General features: G+C 37.1%; 1 protein-coding gene across 1 annotated transcript in view; it reads left to right on the top strand.

Moving 5' to 3' along the window:
- Nucleotides 1-18131, top strand: part of OTOGL (otogelin like) — a 198463-nt gene that overhangs the window by 20143 nt on the left and 160189 nt on the right. Inside the window, exons 3-6 of the mRNA XM_045165523.1 lie at nucleotides 2727-2775; nucleotides 8986-9052; nucleotides 10709-10807; nucleotides 15659-15813. Of these exons, the coding sequence (XP_045021458.1) occupies nucleotides 2727-2775; nucleotides 8986-9052; nucleotides 10709-10807; nucleotides 15659-15813 (370 nt within the window). The remainder of the gene's footprint in view (nucleotides 1-2726; nucleotides 2776-8985; nucleotides 9053-10708; nucleotides 10808-15658; nucleotides 15814-18131) is intronic.

The following is an 18131-nucleotide window of genomic DNA, read 5'->3' as shown; positions in this document are numbered from 1 at the left end:
ATTAGACTATCATCTTATTATTTTCTGCTTCAATTGAGGAATATTTAACAGAAAGATGTGTGGGCACATGAACAGGTCAACTTAAACTACTCTGTAATGGGACTAGAGTTGAAAATATAAGCACATAATTTTAGTTTACTTATAAATCTTACAGAAAAGTTTATGAGAACATCTAGACATTCTGGGAATGACTGATAGGATTGTATTTCATCTTCCTTCAAAGGACAGTAATTATTTCATGAATAAAACATGGAAGAGATCAACAGTTAGGAATAATGGTTATCTCTCATGACATCAGGAGATAATAGTGTTTTTTGTTTGTTTGATGCTACTGTCTTTCGAAGTCATAAAAGGCTAATAATATAGGCTACAAAGGGTATGCTGTGTGGGAGTGGGGTAGGGTGTAACACACACGGGCTCAGGTAAGAAGCTGCCATGCATTGCTAATGAGAGACTCAGCCCCAGGGCTGCCTGCAAGTTCCAAAGCTTCAGGTGCTCTATGTGGTTAGAAAGGCTGGAATTCCTTTTTTAATTCCTTTATTACAAAGCTATATTTATAAGAATTAGAGCCCTCTACAAATACTCATACTTCTAAGATGCCATCATAGTAAAGACCAACAATTTAGTTACATTTCAGGGGAAAAGGCTATACTGAAATGAACATTGTGAGAAAACTCAATTTAATGATACCTTGGAGTATATTCTTGCTTCATATACTGCTGTTTTCATTACAAGGTAAGAACTCATGTTAAACTTTTACCTTATTTTATTGTTTTTTAGTCTTGCTTGTGAATGGTGGAAACTGTTTCCTCTTATACTGTAAAACACTTTGAAGTCATTAGAATGGGTATATACTAAATGACACTCAGATCATTTTTTGGGAAACTTTTCAATAATGTGGATAATTTGGAACTTTTAGTTTTAAATTTATGAGTCTCTTTTTAAAATGTTAAAATCACGATTTTATTATGCTATAAAACTGTACTCGAAGAAGCTCTGATTCCTTTTCTCTTCTAAATAATGGTTTAAAATAGTTGTATAAATTAAACATTTGAAATTTTACAGTAGACAAGGAGACACTGAGTATTTAAACTTTCTTGATGTCATCAAGTCAAAGAATGGCAAAAGAATGTCTTAAGAAGGATTTAACATTTGAGACTAAGAACTGATTTTCAATTATATCAAGATATTTATAAATTAATTTTTATAAAGTATTTTTATGGCAGAAAGCATTTATTCACATTTAGCCATACATTTATTTACATTTAATCACTGAAAAAGGCTGTATATTTTGGGACTTGTAGAGGAAGTGGGAAAAATTACTAAAGGTAAAAAGCTAGCATGGTTACAGACACTATCTTCCAATCCTAGTAGTGACTGAAACTCCAAGAAAAAATAGTCTTAGAGTGTTGAGAGCTGGAGGGGACTTTGAAGATCAACTTGGCCCCCACCATCATTTTGTGATGCGCTTGCTGAACTTCGGTATTTGCTACGTGGTAGGATGGGACTAAAGCTTGGATCTCTGTCTTCAAGACTAGTGCTTATTCCACTGTATCATGCCCTTATATGTACACTGCCCATTCTTTCTGGGTTACTGGTCACCCTGATGGCTCATAAGGAACTTGCTGGTCAAAATCTCAGTCTGTATTTTAGAATTACATTTAAACTTGTTTTATAATCAGAACATGTGGCCAAGATATTTGGATAATTTTTTCATTCTTATCACATATGTTTATCTCTGGCAGGCTATATTTGTACATCATCCATCTTGACGAGAACATCAGAGTGAGTATTTCTTGTTCTTCATGTTCTCTGAAACATAAAGATAATGGGAATGAGCCAAACTCAGCAGACTGTGTATCTGCTTTCAAAAAAATTAATGCAATATTTTATAAAACAAGGGCATGAGATGTAGTTCTTTAAACATTTCCACAAATTAAAAATTATTAAGTGTTTAGTTCCTTATCAACAGACAAAATTATTTCCTTTTATTTTAATTATAAAAGGAATTTTGGTGATATCCAATGACTGTGGATACTAAGGAGATATTATTTTCATTTCAAAAGAAGTTATTAATATATTCAGTAATTTCCTATTGTTATCATTAGTATGCATCATTGATTAGAAATGTGCAATATTCTTAACAGATTAAAGCAGTTTTTAATGATAAAAAGAATAAAATGGTTCTAGCAGTCAGTAATGAAAATTATTTTTTGGACTAGACTGATCTGTTTAATGAAAAGCAGAATTCTACCCATTTATTTTGATAATGTGGTTTGATGCACTTACTCACAGTAATGTTAATCTGAAGACATGGAAAAGAGAGAGAATTGAGTATTCCATTTGAAAAAAGTGGACGTGCCCTTGCCGGAAACTTATGAAGTATTTTATGAAGGCATGTGGAGCAATTATCGTGCATGTTGGTGCTACAGTGTTACACTATTTTGTTTATTTCTCTATCTCAAAGTTCCTTCGTAAAATGCAGTTTACATCAGCGACTGAAGAGATCTGGGGACACTCCCGAATTTTGTAAAATGAGACATCGCCACCACACAAATCTAACCCTTCCAAAAGGGGGAGGGGGACCTTTTCAATGTTAAACCAAGAAAGACCTCTTTGATAAAGTGATGGAAATCTGGAGGAAAACATCAGCTCTCTCTTGGGAAAGGCTTGTTCAGGTTGCCTAGGGGCCTTTGACTATACAGGTTCTTTTTGTTTTCTTCCAGAAACGGGTTTAATGAAAATCTACAGAAAAGAGCTCTTTTAGCAGCCCAGGTAGGTTATGCCTCAGATGGAGAGAGAAGCTGAGAAATAATCCATTCTGCTTTGGGCCTCTGCTGTCACTTCAACAATGAGACCTTTGTGGAGGCAAATAAAATGCTAAAAACAAGACAAGAAGGAGGACGAAGAGGCAAAGTAACTTCTCCGGCGCTGTTCTGTGATGCTCCAGTTCAGGCTTAGCTCACAATTACTTGTTTGTGGTCAAATGCTTTTCTGCTATTCATCTCAGTTCCCTACTGATAGGTTACCACAATTTGTGAGAGATTTAATCTCATTACTTGCCAGGACGTTTTAATTGGTTTAAAAATTAAGTACAATATCAGAGGACAGTGAAAATAGGACAGATGCGAGCAAACAGGAGCAGAGAAAGGTGTGCATGACCTGAGTACCACAAAAGGGCCCCAGAAGTGTCCTCACGTCCTGACAAACAGGTTTTATATTATCTAATAAATCCAAATTACAGGCACTGATGAAGAAGTGACTTCTCTTTTTTTAGAGGGGTTGAGTAGCACTGAATTTGAGGACACCTTTTTGCTTGAGTCCTTTTATCTAAATGATATTTCGTGACATAATCGTAGTATCTTCAAATTATGGTTGGAATGTTTAAATGGGTGGATTTTAAAAAATAGTTCCCTGTTAAAGATGGACGGTAAGATAGAGAATCCTAACTCAATAAAGGTATTTCTTTGGAAAGTAATACGATTTGAGTATTTATGTAGCAGACAGCTTATATATTCAAGGTCTTTGTCAAATGCTGAATTGTAATCAATTTCTGTTAGCATTTTCTGATGGATGCCTAATTATTTTATATTTAAAGATATAAATATATCTAATATATTTTAATATAAAATTATATATTTTCTATATTAAATACATTATATATTTTATTATATATTATATATATTTTATATATAATTTAACTTAATTAAAGATAATTGGAAAAAAAAAGAGATATGATATGCTGTTGTTACAATTCAGAAGACAGAACTAATTTATCCTCAACAAGAATGAAGATCTTTCTTTGTACTAGCACAGGCAAAGAATTGTCTTTGAAAGGGACTTTTTATTTCTTAAAAAGTATTTTGCGTATGTAAGTACTTAATGTATCATGTGAAGTGGTTAAAGTGGTTTTTCTCTGAGAAATGTTAAGTACATGTTTACCAGTAGGCCATGTTAGCCACAAAAAGACGTCCACACGACTCAGTAGAAAATTTAATTTTTTTTTTAATTTTATTTTTAAACTTTACAATATTGTATTGGTTCTGCCATATATCGAAATGAATCTGCCACAGGCATACACGTGTTCCCCATCCTGAACTCTCGTCCCTCCTCCCTCCCCATACCATCCCTCTGGGTCGTCCCAGTGCACCAGCCCCAAGCATCCAGTATCATGCATCGAACCTGGACTGGCGACTCGTTTCATATATGATATTATACATGTTTCAATGCCATTCTCCCAATCATCTCACCCTCTCCCTCTCCCACAGAGTCCAAAAGACTGTTCTATACATCAGTGTCTCTTTTGCTGTCTCGTATACAGGGTTATTGTTACCATCTTTCTAAATTCCATATATATGCGTTAGTATACTGTATTGGTGTTTTTCTTTCTGGCTTACTTCACTCTGTATAATAGGCTCCAGTTTCATCCACCTCATTAGAACTGATTCAAATGTATTCTTTTTAATGGCTGAGTAATACTCCATTGTGTATATGTACCACAGCTTTCTTAGCCATTCATCTGCTGATGGACATCTAGGTTGCTTCCATGTCCTGGCTATTATAAACAGTGCTGCGATGAACATTGGGGTACACGTGTCTCTTTCCCTTCTGGTTTCCTCAGTGTGTATGCCCAGCAGTGGGATTGCTGGATCATAAGGCAGGTCTATTTCCAGTTTTTAAGGAATCTCCACACTGTTCTCCATAGTGGCTGTATTAGTTTGCATTCCCACCAACAGTGTAAGAGGGTTCCCTTTTCTCCACACCCTCTCCAGCATTTATTGCTTGTAGACTTTTGGATCACAGCCATTCTCACTGGCGTGAAATGGTACCTCATAGTGGTTTTGATTTGCATTTCTCTGATAATGAGTGATGTTGAGCATCTTTTCATGTGTTTGTTAGCCATCTGTATGTCTTCTTTGGAGAAATGTCTATTTAGTTCTTTGTCCCATTTTTTGATTGGGTCATTTATTTTTCTGGAGTTGAGCTGTAGGAGTTGCTTGTATATTCTTGAGATTAGTTGTTTGGCAGTTGCTTCATTTGCTGTCATTTTCTCCCATTCTGAAGGCTGTCTTTTCACCTTGCTTATAGTTTCCTTTGTTGTGCAGAAGCTTTTAAGTTTAATTAGGTCCCATTTGTTTATTTTTGCTTTTATTTCCAATATTCTGGGAGGTGGGTCATAGGAGGATCCTGCTGTGATGTATGTCAGAGTGTTTTGCCTATGTTCTCCTCTAGGAGTTTTATAGTTTCTGGTCTTACATTGATATCTTTAATCCATTTTGAGTTTATTTTTGTGTATGGTGTTAGAAAGTGGTCTAGTTTCATTCTTTTACAAGTGGTTGACCAGTTTTCCCAGCACCACTTGTTAAAGAGATTGTCTTTAATCCATTGTATATTCTTTTCTCCTTTGTCAAAGATAAGGTGTCCATATGTGCGTGGATTTATCTCTGGGCTTTCTATTTTGTTCCATTGATCTATAAGAAAATTTAATTTTGAGAAAAACTTCATTCTGGTAGAACCTACTAGATTGGAGAACCTGTGAAACATACCCCACAGCTGTCACATTAAGCAGCCTATGGACGGGCTTATTCTATTGACCATTTGGATTTTGTAGAATTTGTATAATTTACCCCCCAGAGGTATGTTAATGCCTGCATTTTGTTTATAAGTGAGAAATGCACTTGTCTTGATTTCTTTTAGAGAGACTGAAGAGCTGGACACTTCTATTTCCTGTAGCTGGAGAACATGCACCGACATTATTTAACATCTGAACAAACTCTAAGAGAAGAAATGTTAAAGAAGGGCAATGAGGTTGCAATGATGCCTTGCACAGTTTAGGGCTGAAATTTCATCTGTGACAAAGGCCATTCTTGTCCACAGATTCACTTCCCCACTCTAGGAACACGGACTGATCTGTGCACCCAAGGACCCAGGAGTATGTTGACAGTGAGTTAACAGTGAGCAGAGAAGGGTAGACACACACTTCTTTCAGTGCCCCTATGACTGTGCACGGTCCCTGTGCTGCCCTGTGCAACTGTGCCTGTGTGTTGTGCACTGCAGTGATTTCTCTGTGCTTCGCGCCCTCCTGTGGGTTTGTAATTGGCACTGAAGAGGAATGGGCTGTCCTCTTTCATCAGTTATGTGAATACGTGCACCCACAGCTTGTAACTTTTCTTTGCATTTGTGTCGCATTTCAAAACTCTCCTGAAAGCAGAGGCAAATTGTTTATTAGAGGGTACGGACAATTTGTATGTGCAGGGGCGGGGTAGGGGAGGAAAGGGAGCCAGGGAAGGGAGAAAATCCAGCTCATCTCTGTCAATGAGGGGTCTTTCTGCTTTAAACATCTGGGGCTCAGTCTTGCGGGCACCCCTCTGAGGAACTGTGTAGAGTGTTTTAGAATTGTTTCTCCAAGGAATAGGGTAGCTGGGATACTTACCACCCACACCTGCCTCTCATTGGTGGAGGGCAGCTTCTGGGGGCACTTAAATCTCCTGAAAGGCATTTCTCTTGTCTGTTCTGCTTGGACTCTACCCTAAGGCAGAGACAAAAAGAAGCTGGTGCTTGAGAGTTTCAATGTGCTCAAAAGCCCAGATGCAGGGAAAGTTCAAGATGGGCTAAGAGGATGTGAGGAGGGGCATCAACAGAACATTTTGTAGTCATGGTTCTAAACAACTTTGGGAGGCAGATCACTCCCATTTGCGTAAGGTCTATTTTTGGTTCCGTTGGTATTTGTTGACAACATAAAAGGGGCCGTGCTAGAGATATAACCATGAACAGCAGTGCTTGTTTTCTAGAAACTCAGTGTCTAGTGGAGGCAGACCTGTAAAGAAGTCCTTTCTGTGTAACTTGTTCATTGAATCTAAGACACCACACATTATTTGCTATTGTTTGTATAACATGAAAAATGAAAAAAAAAAAACCCCTCCAATTATAGACATAAGCTATGCCATTCTGAGTTCAGATCTGTTATAAAAATAAAAGCTGTGTGTCATATCTTAGCATTAGTGAAACATGATGCATGGAATGTCGCAGTGAATAGGATGTTGTGGTGACCAGGAGGTTGGTGTCCTAGGTAGTCACTGTGATTTCCATGGAGGAGGTGTAGCCTAAGTTGAGTGAAAAACAAATTGTGTATTTTTGTCTTGGTCTAGTGTTATCCAGTGTAATTAGTGAACTTTAATCAGTTTTTGCTTAATAATGTAAGTAGGTAACATTTACAAAAACTTATTATGTGCCTAGCACCATTCTTGGTGCTTTACTTATCTCATTTCATTTAATTCTCACAATTCTGTGAGACAGTTATTGTTTATTACATTTTACAGATTGAGAAACTGAGACTGAGCAGGTTAAATAATTTGTTCTCATTAATGAGCCCATATGAGCCACAGCTGAAATCAATATATACTGTTAGTGAGCACCAGCAATGATTCATTAGCACCCACACGAGAAGAGTTCGGTGCCCGGTAATATCGGTGGTTGTGTTAGGTTTAGGCAGTCCCAGACAATATGGCTAGAGAGAGCGTAAGCCTTCTCTTGGGGGAATCTGGGTCGTAGATGGTTGTGAGTCTGACTTAGTTTGAAGAGAGAGGAAAAGGCAAAAAGAGGAGGCTGAACAGTGAGGACAAAATCTTGGAAAAATGAAAGCAGACAGCAGTGAACTTGGAGCCGTGATATAGGCCAAAGACTTTAGAAAAGAGCTTTGAAATGTTGAGTGTGGGTGTCCTTTTTTCTGCCATGGGGCAGCTTTGCCTATTAAAAGAAGATGTTACCATGTAGAAAGGAGACCAGAATCTGTTGAAAAAGGGCTTTGTACCTGAAATCACAATCTTTATCCTGCTTTCTTATCCTTCACTCTTTCCAGTTTTTCTAACATCTTCTGGTAGTCAATTTAACTATTATGTGGCAAACTTGGGGAATATGTATTCTTCTGGTGAATGTAAAAATCCTGTTGGAAAGGACATTGCCCCAGATCATACACTAAATTGGCATTAAATTGGAATAAAAAGCCATAATCGATTAGTTTTAATAATCCACAAGTATTTACTGCTACTCCTCAGTCATGTTTGACTCTTTGCGACCCCATGGACTGTAGCCTACCAGGCTCCTTCGTCCATGGGATTTCCCAGGCAAGACTACTGGAGTGGGTTGCCGTTTTCTTTTCCAACTACTCCATATTAACCTCTCTAAATCTTATAATTTTATCTGGGTTCCTTAGATTAATATAAATCTCTTTCTTGCTAATCTTCTATGTGTGAGGTATTATGCTGGAGCTACACAGTGAAGTATATATCATTGTTCCCATTTTACAGACAAGTAAAAGAAGGCACTAAGCAGTTAAGAAATTTGCCTTGGAGTAAAAAGTGGCAGAATCAGGCCTCTAATCCAGAACCTTTTGATTCTGTAATTCATGCTCTTAATGAATACCCTGATGTCCTTTGGGCTCTATAAAAAGATACATTTAACTGCTCTGTGAACTTTAAATTGGCAGCTCTTTGGAAACTCAGGATGGCACGCTCACACTTCAGCGGCTGAGGCTTCTGTGGATGATATCTTGCGCAGATAGGTTGCAGACAGCGGGTACATCCCTGTCTGTTGGTCCTTCAGTCCCATGCATTTTCTCCAAACTCATCTGTACTTGGAAATATTTAAAAACTGCTACTTCTGCAGGCAAGGCAGTCAGCTAATGCAAAGATTAGATTCTGACCAGGCTCTTTTCCAAAGAGGGCAGTGAGGCAGAACTGAAGTCAGAGAGGATGAAGGACTTGTCCGATTCAGGAAACAAAACCAAACCTTGAAGTCAAATCTAACTACAACCCAAGAGGAGCCCTTTCTGCTGCTCCAAGATTTTGCCTTAATTGTCCAAGGAAAAATGGAGTCAGCTCTTTATGATTTCTGTGTTTGTAGCTGTTTTCCAGGTTTTCCAATTTGCATGTTCGCCTTGAATTAAGTAATTTCATTCTCTTGAATTCTGATTTCTTTCTTTTAAAGTTTGAAGCAACTTCTCCAAGATACTTCTTCCATGAAGCTCTTAATTGGGGTGAGAGCAAAATAAAAGGTCAGTGCTAACGCTATGGTTTGTATTTGCTTCTCAAAAGACCCCTTTGGGGCATATAGTGAATGAACTCTATAATTTCCATATAATGCATGCTGGAACTGAGCCAGGGTGGTAATAGTATCAGTTTAAGTTTACTTCACATAGAAATATGAATTATATTTGGAAACAAACAAGGCTAAGCAGACAAAGCTCATAACTGTATGACCAGGAAAGATATCAGTGGATATCAGACGTTTTTTTTTTTCCTGAATCAATTGATTCTTTGACTTTGCTCTTTTCGCTTACCAATTTCTCATTTCCATTTAGCAATATGCTAATGGTAGTTTGAAATTCAATTTGATTTTTTTTTTTTGTATTTACAAAAACAGGGGTTTCTGACCAGTTTTGTTTTGATATCTGTTTCCAGGAGAATAAACAGGGTTGTAAATAAATTTTTGAAGGTGATAATTATGTATGCTTATGTAATTACTTTGACATTTATTGATTGGAAAAATACAATATTTGTGACTTAAGATAAAATTCGAAGATATATGTATATATGTACCCCCACCAGAAAAAGAGAACTGCATTTAAATTTATGACAAATGTCATTTTTATCTATATTTATGATCAAAATTAAAACAGCTCATTTCTCCTCAGTTAAGATATAATTAGAGAGTTGTATGTCTTTAAAAGTGGAGACATTTTAGATCAATGGATCTTAAGGTGCAAGGGTAATAGAGTTTTAAATTCTTGCCTTCTGCAGAACTGTGGTTAAAATACCACAATTAAACTAGTGCCTTTCATGACCTTACCATATTCCAAAAGAGAGCCAGTCTTTAGTAAACACTTTATGGTCCCTCAAAGATGTTCTCTAGTTCTCTTGATGTGTTGCTTAAATCCTTCCTGTTGAGGTTTGCCAGGGTCTCTTGTCCTCTCCTTATTAGAGGAGGGATTTTCACTGTGATTCATTTGCAGCTTTCAAACTCACTCAGGAGCTCATAGTTTCTTTCTTTCTCTTTCCAACATAATCCTTTGGGGTGATTTTTCTTTCCGTGAAAGAAAAAATATTTTTCGTGACAACCAGCAGCAGCTTTGGCTTCTGCCCCATTAAAATTAGCTATGGGTCACAAAGAATGCGTCATTTGCAATTAAGCCTGACGATTAATGCACAACTTCAAATAGAATATTTAATCGTTCTCTTAAAAAATAAGAATTTCTTTTCGAGTTCTATATTGTGCCTGATCCCTTGAGCTAATGATGGATGTTTTTCTTTAATACCACATTTGCTCCTGGAGAAGTAGCTGATCAGTTGTGCAGCTGGTGCCAAAGTCTGTCAAGGGAATCATCTGAAGCTTGTGTGTTTCTGGTTCTCATCATCTGGGACAGGGATTCCTTACATGGGAACTTGACCTTTCAATTGCTTGAAGGAGGCTAACCTTTGCTCTCAGGGTAGTTTGAGATGTGAAAGCCTGTCTTTCTTGTTTCACAGCACACATAATGAAATGAACTAGATAGAGACTTGAGGAGCTTAATTCTTTAGCTTATCAAGGCAATAGGCCCAGGGTTCTATTTGAGTTAACAGAGGTTACAGTTAGTCCAAGCTAAATCTTGACAGATTGTGTTTATAAAAACTGATGCATGCCAGAAGATAACTAATTTTTTTTTGCCCTTCAGGTTCTTGTCCTCATGAATGCCTTAACGGAGCTTTTTGTTCTAAGGCTGGTACATGTGACTGTCAAATATTTCAGGCTCTTGGGACACGGTGCCAGATTGGTAAGTTTCAGGGATACTTCTGAGAGAATTACGAGGTGCTACAGAGAGCATGAAGGCATAATATGCTGTATTAGTGTTCATCCTTTGGGATTTGGGACAATCATATTGTGTATTAACTAGAGTATCCATGATTTATTTCCAGTAATTTTGAAACAATGTGAAAGAAAATGGGTATGCCCTCTTTCACTTCTCATTGAACTCTACTAGTTCAAGTATGTTTTCTGTTTTTAGATTTTTAATTTAATTTTTAAAGTATAGTTGACTTCAGTTCAGTTCAGTTCAGTTGCTCAGTCATGTCCGACTCTTTGCGACCCCATGAATCACAGCACACCAGGCCTCCCTGTCCATCACCAACTCCCAGAGTTCACTCAGACTCACGTCCATCGAGTCAGTGATGCCATCCAGCCATCTCATCCTCTGTCGTCCCCTTCTTTTCCTGCCCCCAATCCCTCCCAGCATCAGACTCTTTTCCAATGAGTCAGCTCTTTGCATGAGGTGGCCAAAGTACTGGAGTTTCAGCTTCAGCATCATTCCCTCCAAAGAAATCCCGGGGCTGATCTTCAGAATGGACTGGTTGGGTCTCCTTGCAGTCCAAGGGACTCTCAAGAGTCTTCTCCAACACTGCAGTTCAAAAGCATCAATTCTTCAGCACTCAGCTTTCTTCACAGTCCAACTCTCACATCCATACATGACCACTGGAAAAACCATAGCCTTGACTAGATGGACCTTTGTTGGCAAAGTAATGTCTCTGCTTTTCAATATGCTCTCTAGGTTGGTCATAACTTTCCTTCCAAGGAGTAAGCGTCTTTTAATTTCATGGCTGCAATCACCATCTGCAGTGATTTTGGAGCCCCCCAAAATAAAGTCTGACACTGTTTCCACTGTTTCCCCATCTATTTCCCATGAAGTAATGGGACCAGATGCCATGATCTTCATTTTCTGAATGTTGAGCTTTAAGCCAACTTTTTCACTCTCCACTTTCACTTTCATCAAGAGGCTTTTTAGTTCCTCTTCACTTTCTGCCATAAGAGTGGTGTCATCTGCATATCTGAGGTTATTGATATTTCTCCCAGCAATCTAGATTCCAACTTGTGCTTCTTCCAGCCTAGCGTTTCTCATGATGTACTCTGCATATAAGTTAAATAAGCTGGATGACAATACACAGCTTTGACATACTCCTTTTCCTATTTGGAACCAGTCTTTTGTTCCATGTCCACTTCTAACTGTTGCTTCCTGACCTGCATACAGGTTTCTCAAGAGGCAGGTCAGGTGGTCTGGTATTCCCATCTCTTTCAGAATTTTCCACAGTTTATTGTGATCCACAGTCAAAGGCTTTGGCATAGTCAATAAAGCAGAAATAGATGTTTTTCTGGAACTCTCTTGCTTTTTCGATGATCCAGTATTATATTGTTTTTTTTCCATATTTTTTCTATCATGGTTCAAGGATATTGAATACAGTTCGCTGTGCTATACAATAGGACCTTTTAGTTTACCCATTCTCTATGTAATAGTTTTCATCCTCTAGTCCCAAACTCCCAGTCCATCCCTTCCCTGTTCCCATCCACCTTGGCAGCCGCAAGTCTGTTCTGTATGTCTATGAATCTATATGTCTATGAATCTATTTCTGCTTTGAAGATAGGTTCATTTGTGTCATATTTTAGATTCTACATGTGAGTGATATCATGTGATATTTGTGTTTCTCTTTCTGACTTACTTTGCGCAGTGTGATAATCTCTGGGTCCATCCATGTAGCTGTAAATAGCATTAGTTTATCCTTTATTTTTATGGCTGAGGAGTATTCCATTGTATATACATATCACAACTTTATCCATTCATCTGTCAATGGACGTTTAGGTTGTTCCATGTCTTGGCTATTGTGAATAGTGCTGCTATGAACATAGAAGAGCATGTATCTTTTTGAATTATAGTTTTTTTCCAGATATATGCCCAGGAGTGGGCTTGCTGGGTCACATGGCAACTCTATTTTTAGTTTTTGAGGAACCTCCATACTGTTTTCCATGATGGCTGTACCTATTTACTTTCCCACCAGTGGAGTAGGAAGGGTCTCTTTTCTCCACATCCTCTCCAGCATATTTGTTATTTGTAGACTTGTACATGATGGCCTTTCTGACCAGTGTGAGATGGTACCTCATTGTAGCTTTGATTTGCATTTCTCTGATAATTAGTGATTTTGGCCACCTGTATGCCTTCTTTAGAAAATGTTTATTTGGGTCTTATGCTCATTTTTTTTATCATGTTGTTTGTTTTGTTTTTTTGGTATTGTGCTGTGTGAGCTGATTGTACATTTTTGGAATCAAGCTTTTGTTTCTCGCATCACTTGCAAATATTTTATCTCAGTCCATAGGTTGTCTTTTCTTTCTAAGCTTTCCTTTGCTGTGTAAAAGCTTATGTTTGGTTAGGCCCCATTTGTTTATTTTTTGCTTTAGTTTCTGTTGCCTTGGGAGACCGATCTAAGGAAATATTGGTATGGTTTATATAAAATAAAGCTTTGCCTGTGTTCTTCTAGGAGTTTCATGATGTCATATCTTCTATGTAAGTCTTTAAGCCATTTTGAGCTTATTTTTGTATGTGGTATGGAGTGTTCTAACTTCATTGATTTACATGTGGCTGTCCAGCTTTGCCAACACCTCTTGCTGAAGAGACTGTCTTTTCCCCATTGTATATTCTTGCCTCCTTTGTCAAAGATTAATTGACCATAGGTGTGTGGATTTATTTCTGGGCTATCTATTCTGTTACACTGATCCATCTTTCTGCTTTTATTCCAGCACCACACTGATTTGATTACTGTAGCTTTGTGCTATTGTTTCAAGTCTGGGAGGGTTAGGCTTCCTGCTTCATTATTTTTCCTCAGGATTGGTTTGTCAATCCTGGACTTTTATGTTTCATATAAATTTTAGGATTATTTGTTCTAGTTTTGTGAAAAATGTCATGGGTAATTTGATAGGGATTGCATTAAATTGGTATTTCACTTTGGGTGGTATGGCTATTTTAACAATATTAATTCTTCCAACCTCAGAGCATGGGATATTTTTCCATTTCTTTAAATCGTCTTCAATTTCCTATAGCAATATCTTATAGTTCTCAGGGTATGAGTCTTAAACTTCCTTAGTCAGGTTTATTCCTAAAGTACTTTTAAAAAATGTGATTCAAGTGTTTTTTTCCATTTTAAAAATTGCATTGCCCCATTAAAACCAGGTTTCCATTCATCTTTCTTTTGCTTTATAAATTAGATTTGTTATTTGAAGCCACTCATTCTTTTCTGACTTTGAATTAATGGCATATTCTGTACATGGGCTTCTCTGGCAGCTCAGACAGTAAAGAATCTGCCTGCAATTCCAGAGACCCAGGTTCAATTCCTGGGGCAGGAAGATCCCCTGGAGAAGGGAATGGCTACTCACTCTGATATTCTTGCCTGGAGAATCCCATGGACAGAGGAGCCTGATGGGCTGCAGTCCATAGAGTCACAAAGAGTCAGATATGACTGAGCAACTAACACACACACTTTTTTTAAGAGAGAAATAGTATTGAGAACTCTTCAAAGCACAGGGTTCTTAAACATTTTTTTTTAATCCACAGTATCTAATATAGGAGCCTATATCAATAATAAATAATAAAATCCATTTGTTTAATGAGTATTTACTGAGCATCTACTAGATCCCAGGCTGGACACTGGGAAAAGTGAATACTATAGACATGTTTCTGCCCTGATGGAGATTATAGTCTAGAGGAGAGGACCAGGATATAAGATAACAGTAATTACATTTATGATGTGCTATAAAGTGCAAGATTTTATGAAAATATGCAACAGACATAAGGCATACTACCAGAAAAGACTGCCTGAATAATGAATAGCTAGCTCTGTATTTTTTCCTGAACAGGTCTAAGTTGGTGAAAGCTAATATATTTACATAAATTACAAAAAGAAAAGATACGATTGTGCCTTCTCTCTATGCTACCTATAAAGTATATTAACATACTCTAATGTCTTAATCAATGAATGCTCAGTAAATGTCACTGGTTCCCATATTAATGTAGAAAGAAGGGTAGAGAAAATAAAAATGGGCCATCCACAAAGGTGTAAAGGGAGATAGACATGAAGGCAACAGCAGATGAAGTTGCATGCTTTAAGACAAACACTACTTACAATGTGACCAGTTTGAGGTCATGAATTCCAGTATACTTTGGGTGACTAATGCTCCTCATTCCCAGGTTCCAGATTTATAAACATGACTTTTTGGCCAATGATTAGTTTTCTCTGTGGATCCTAAGTTATTTTCAAAGAATTGCAGAGACCAGAACATTCTAATGCTGCCAGTGTTAATTTTTAGGATACTTTGTGGTGACATTTCTCTTTTTTAGAGCCATTATATTTGCTTTATCACTATCACCTTCTTTTACTGTATCATTCTTCTTTCTCTTTCTCACCTCCAAACTCTTTGTTTGAAAGCAAAAATTAAGGAAGTTTATAACATAAATTCTTTCTTCAACTTGAAGACCATGTTTTTCTTCAGGGGAATTTGATAGTTTTGAGAACTTTATGTTAGGTATTTTTTCCTGTGATATTGTCCACCAAAGAAGTAAACATTTATTTTAATGAAAATTAGAATCACATACCACAACTGATGGAGAAGGCAATGGCACCCCACTCCAGTACTCTTGCCTGGAGAATCCCAGGGACGGAGGAGCCTGGTGGGCTGCCATCTATGGGGTCACACGGAGTCGGACACGACTGAAGCGACTTGGTAGCAGCAGCAGCAACCATGACTGAACTTTGTAAGAAACAGGTATCATTTGTTTTATTCTATTAAATATTATCCTCTTTCTTTTCAGTGCCAAACATGGGCAATGGCAGAGATGGGATTTGCAAAACCTGGGGGCAATACCACTTTGAAACTTTTGATGGCATCTACTATTATTTCCCAGGAAACTGTTCTTACATTTTTGCAAAGGACTGTGGTAATTTGGAGCCTCAGTATACTGTGTGGGTAGGTGATCCTACGACATAATTAATTTAATTATTTATGGCCAAGTCTGTATTTTTAAAGTACTAGACAGATGATGAAAAATATATAGTAATCATAGCATGAATACTTAGTGCTCTTATTAGGGAAGGAGGGGGCTGATTCTGAATGGGAAGGGCCAAATTTGTAACTATTTTGAGCATGTTTCTATGAAGATGGGCCCTAGGACTGGGAGAAGACTGGTTTGGATCCATAAGGTAGGGACATGTAGGCAATGCAGGAATGTCTGTATCATGGATATCGTAATAACAATTCCAGTTGATATACTCATTTTTCAGTTTTTATTTAATCAATTAAAAAAGAGAGGGTAGCTTCAGGCATCCATCATGTTACTTGTATATGCTTCCTTCTTGACATTTCCAGTGTGATGGTCATCTGGATTTCCTTAAAAGACATATCTCACTGTGAACTGGGGACTGGAGTTTATGAAATGGAGTGTATGAATTACATAAACACAAGCTAGAGGATATGGGGATAGGTAGCTAATTTCTAGGTAGATTATACTATATGATTGAACTCAGAGTTAGTTCTTAGTTGCAGCATTCTTGCTTCAGAAGAATTCATAGGAGAAACATCTCAAAATGTAAGCTTCAGAGTGCCTCTGGCTGTTGTAAGGAAGTCAGGAAGGGACCTTTCTCCCTGCCTGCGTTTTCCTCTGAATTTTCTGATATCTCAGCAAAACCAGAAAACCGGAGTGCTGTCCTGTTCTAAATCTAAAACCCTCCATAACCATCATGTGTTTGAAGCTCTTTTTGAATCTCTCTGATGTGTCGGAGTTGCCTGAATCTCCTCCTCTCTTAGACAAGGGAAATGTTAAAAATTCAGTCCTGATGCTTTTTAACAGTAACAAATCCCTATGACCTCAAAAGCAAATGAAGTCTATTGAAAGTTAACTTATGGGACATAGGGATAAAAAATTGGAGGTCTCTTTAGATAGGGGAGTTAGTGATATACGTTTTTAGTTCATACAGGGCTCCTGTTCTCAGTTCGCTGTTGTCCTTTACTCCTCCACTCTGGGAAGGAGTTACTGAGTTTATCACTCAAACACCTTCTGACTCTTTCATTGAAATGTTCTTGTCCAGTGGCCCTTTTGAGGACTAAGGTGTCAACTAGATAATTGAGAGATAATAACACACAAAGCTCAGCTGTGCTTTCAGAGTTAATAGATATTGTTTCTACTTGGCTCTGTTTGGTTGGTGGAATTTGTTTTCACATCAACAAATCCATTTATTTTAAATGTCATCTTTTCTCTGATTGGCAAGTTGTCCACCTCTTTTGTAGAAAACTGGAAAACTTCAAAGAAGTCTAAAAATACTATTAGAATTATCAGTCAAGACTTACTAGTGTTAATGGCTTCATATATTTCCCTCTAAATTTTTCCTCTGGACTTTATACACACTTATAAAGTTGAAACTTTACTATGTATAATTTTCTTCCCCACAATTTCGCCTAAGAACTATTTTCCATGTCAAATGTTTTTGACAAACACAAATTTTGTTAGCTGTACTTGTTCCAACTATGGAGTAATGAAATTATTTAATTATATTCTGTTTTAGATATTTAGATTTTAAAATATTTCAGTATTTTAAAAGACATGTATTTATAAACATCTTTATGCCTATATACTTTTATATTTTTGACTCTTTTTCTTTAAATTCAATTTTATTTTTATGAAAATAATATATTTAGTTTAAAAGATTGCATCAGGATACATGAAGGTAAAAATAGCCCCTCTTTCCTTCACTCCTTGACCCCAGCTAAAATCTGACTCTCCAAAGGCAATTGCTTCATTTTTTTAGCTATTTCTTTTTGTTTTTACCTAACACATTAAAATGTGCTATTATTTCTTTATTTTTCAAAGTTAGGATTTATTTCTTCACTTTTTAGTGTGGAAAATGGAAAGTCATCTGTCACATTATCCTTCCTGCCTCTACTATACACACACACACATATACACTCACACTCACACTTTCCTTCCCTCTTGTTAATGGAATTCTATCACTGTTATTGGTTACATCATATGTGGTTTTTATATTATTGTCATTTACATATTTTACATATATGAACAATAGCTATATAAGTATTGTTGAGAGCCAAGCCTAATGTTATTGTGGTTTCATATCTCTTTGTACAATTTTATAGAATTATCTCATTTTTTTTTTTTTTACTGCATTTTCTATACTTTAATCATTTTTTTCCTCCAACTCTTCTCAATATGGTCAGATAAATCAGGCTGTTTTGGCTTCTCTTTCCTTCCCACGAGTTATCCCTGTCTCAGTTTT

This window comes from Bubalus bubalis, chromosome 4 (assembly GCF_019923935.1).
Source record: "Bubalus bubalis isolate 160015118507 breed Murrah chromosome 4, NDDB_SH_1, whole genome shotgun sequence".
NCBI classification, from domain to species: domain Eukaryota; kingdom Metazoa; phylum Chordata; class Mammalia; order Artiodactyla; family Bovidae; genus Bubalus; species Bubalus bubalis.
This window is presented reverse-complemented; position numbering and strand designations above follow the sequence as displayed.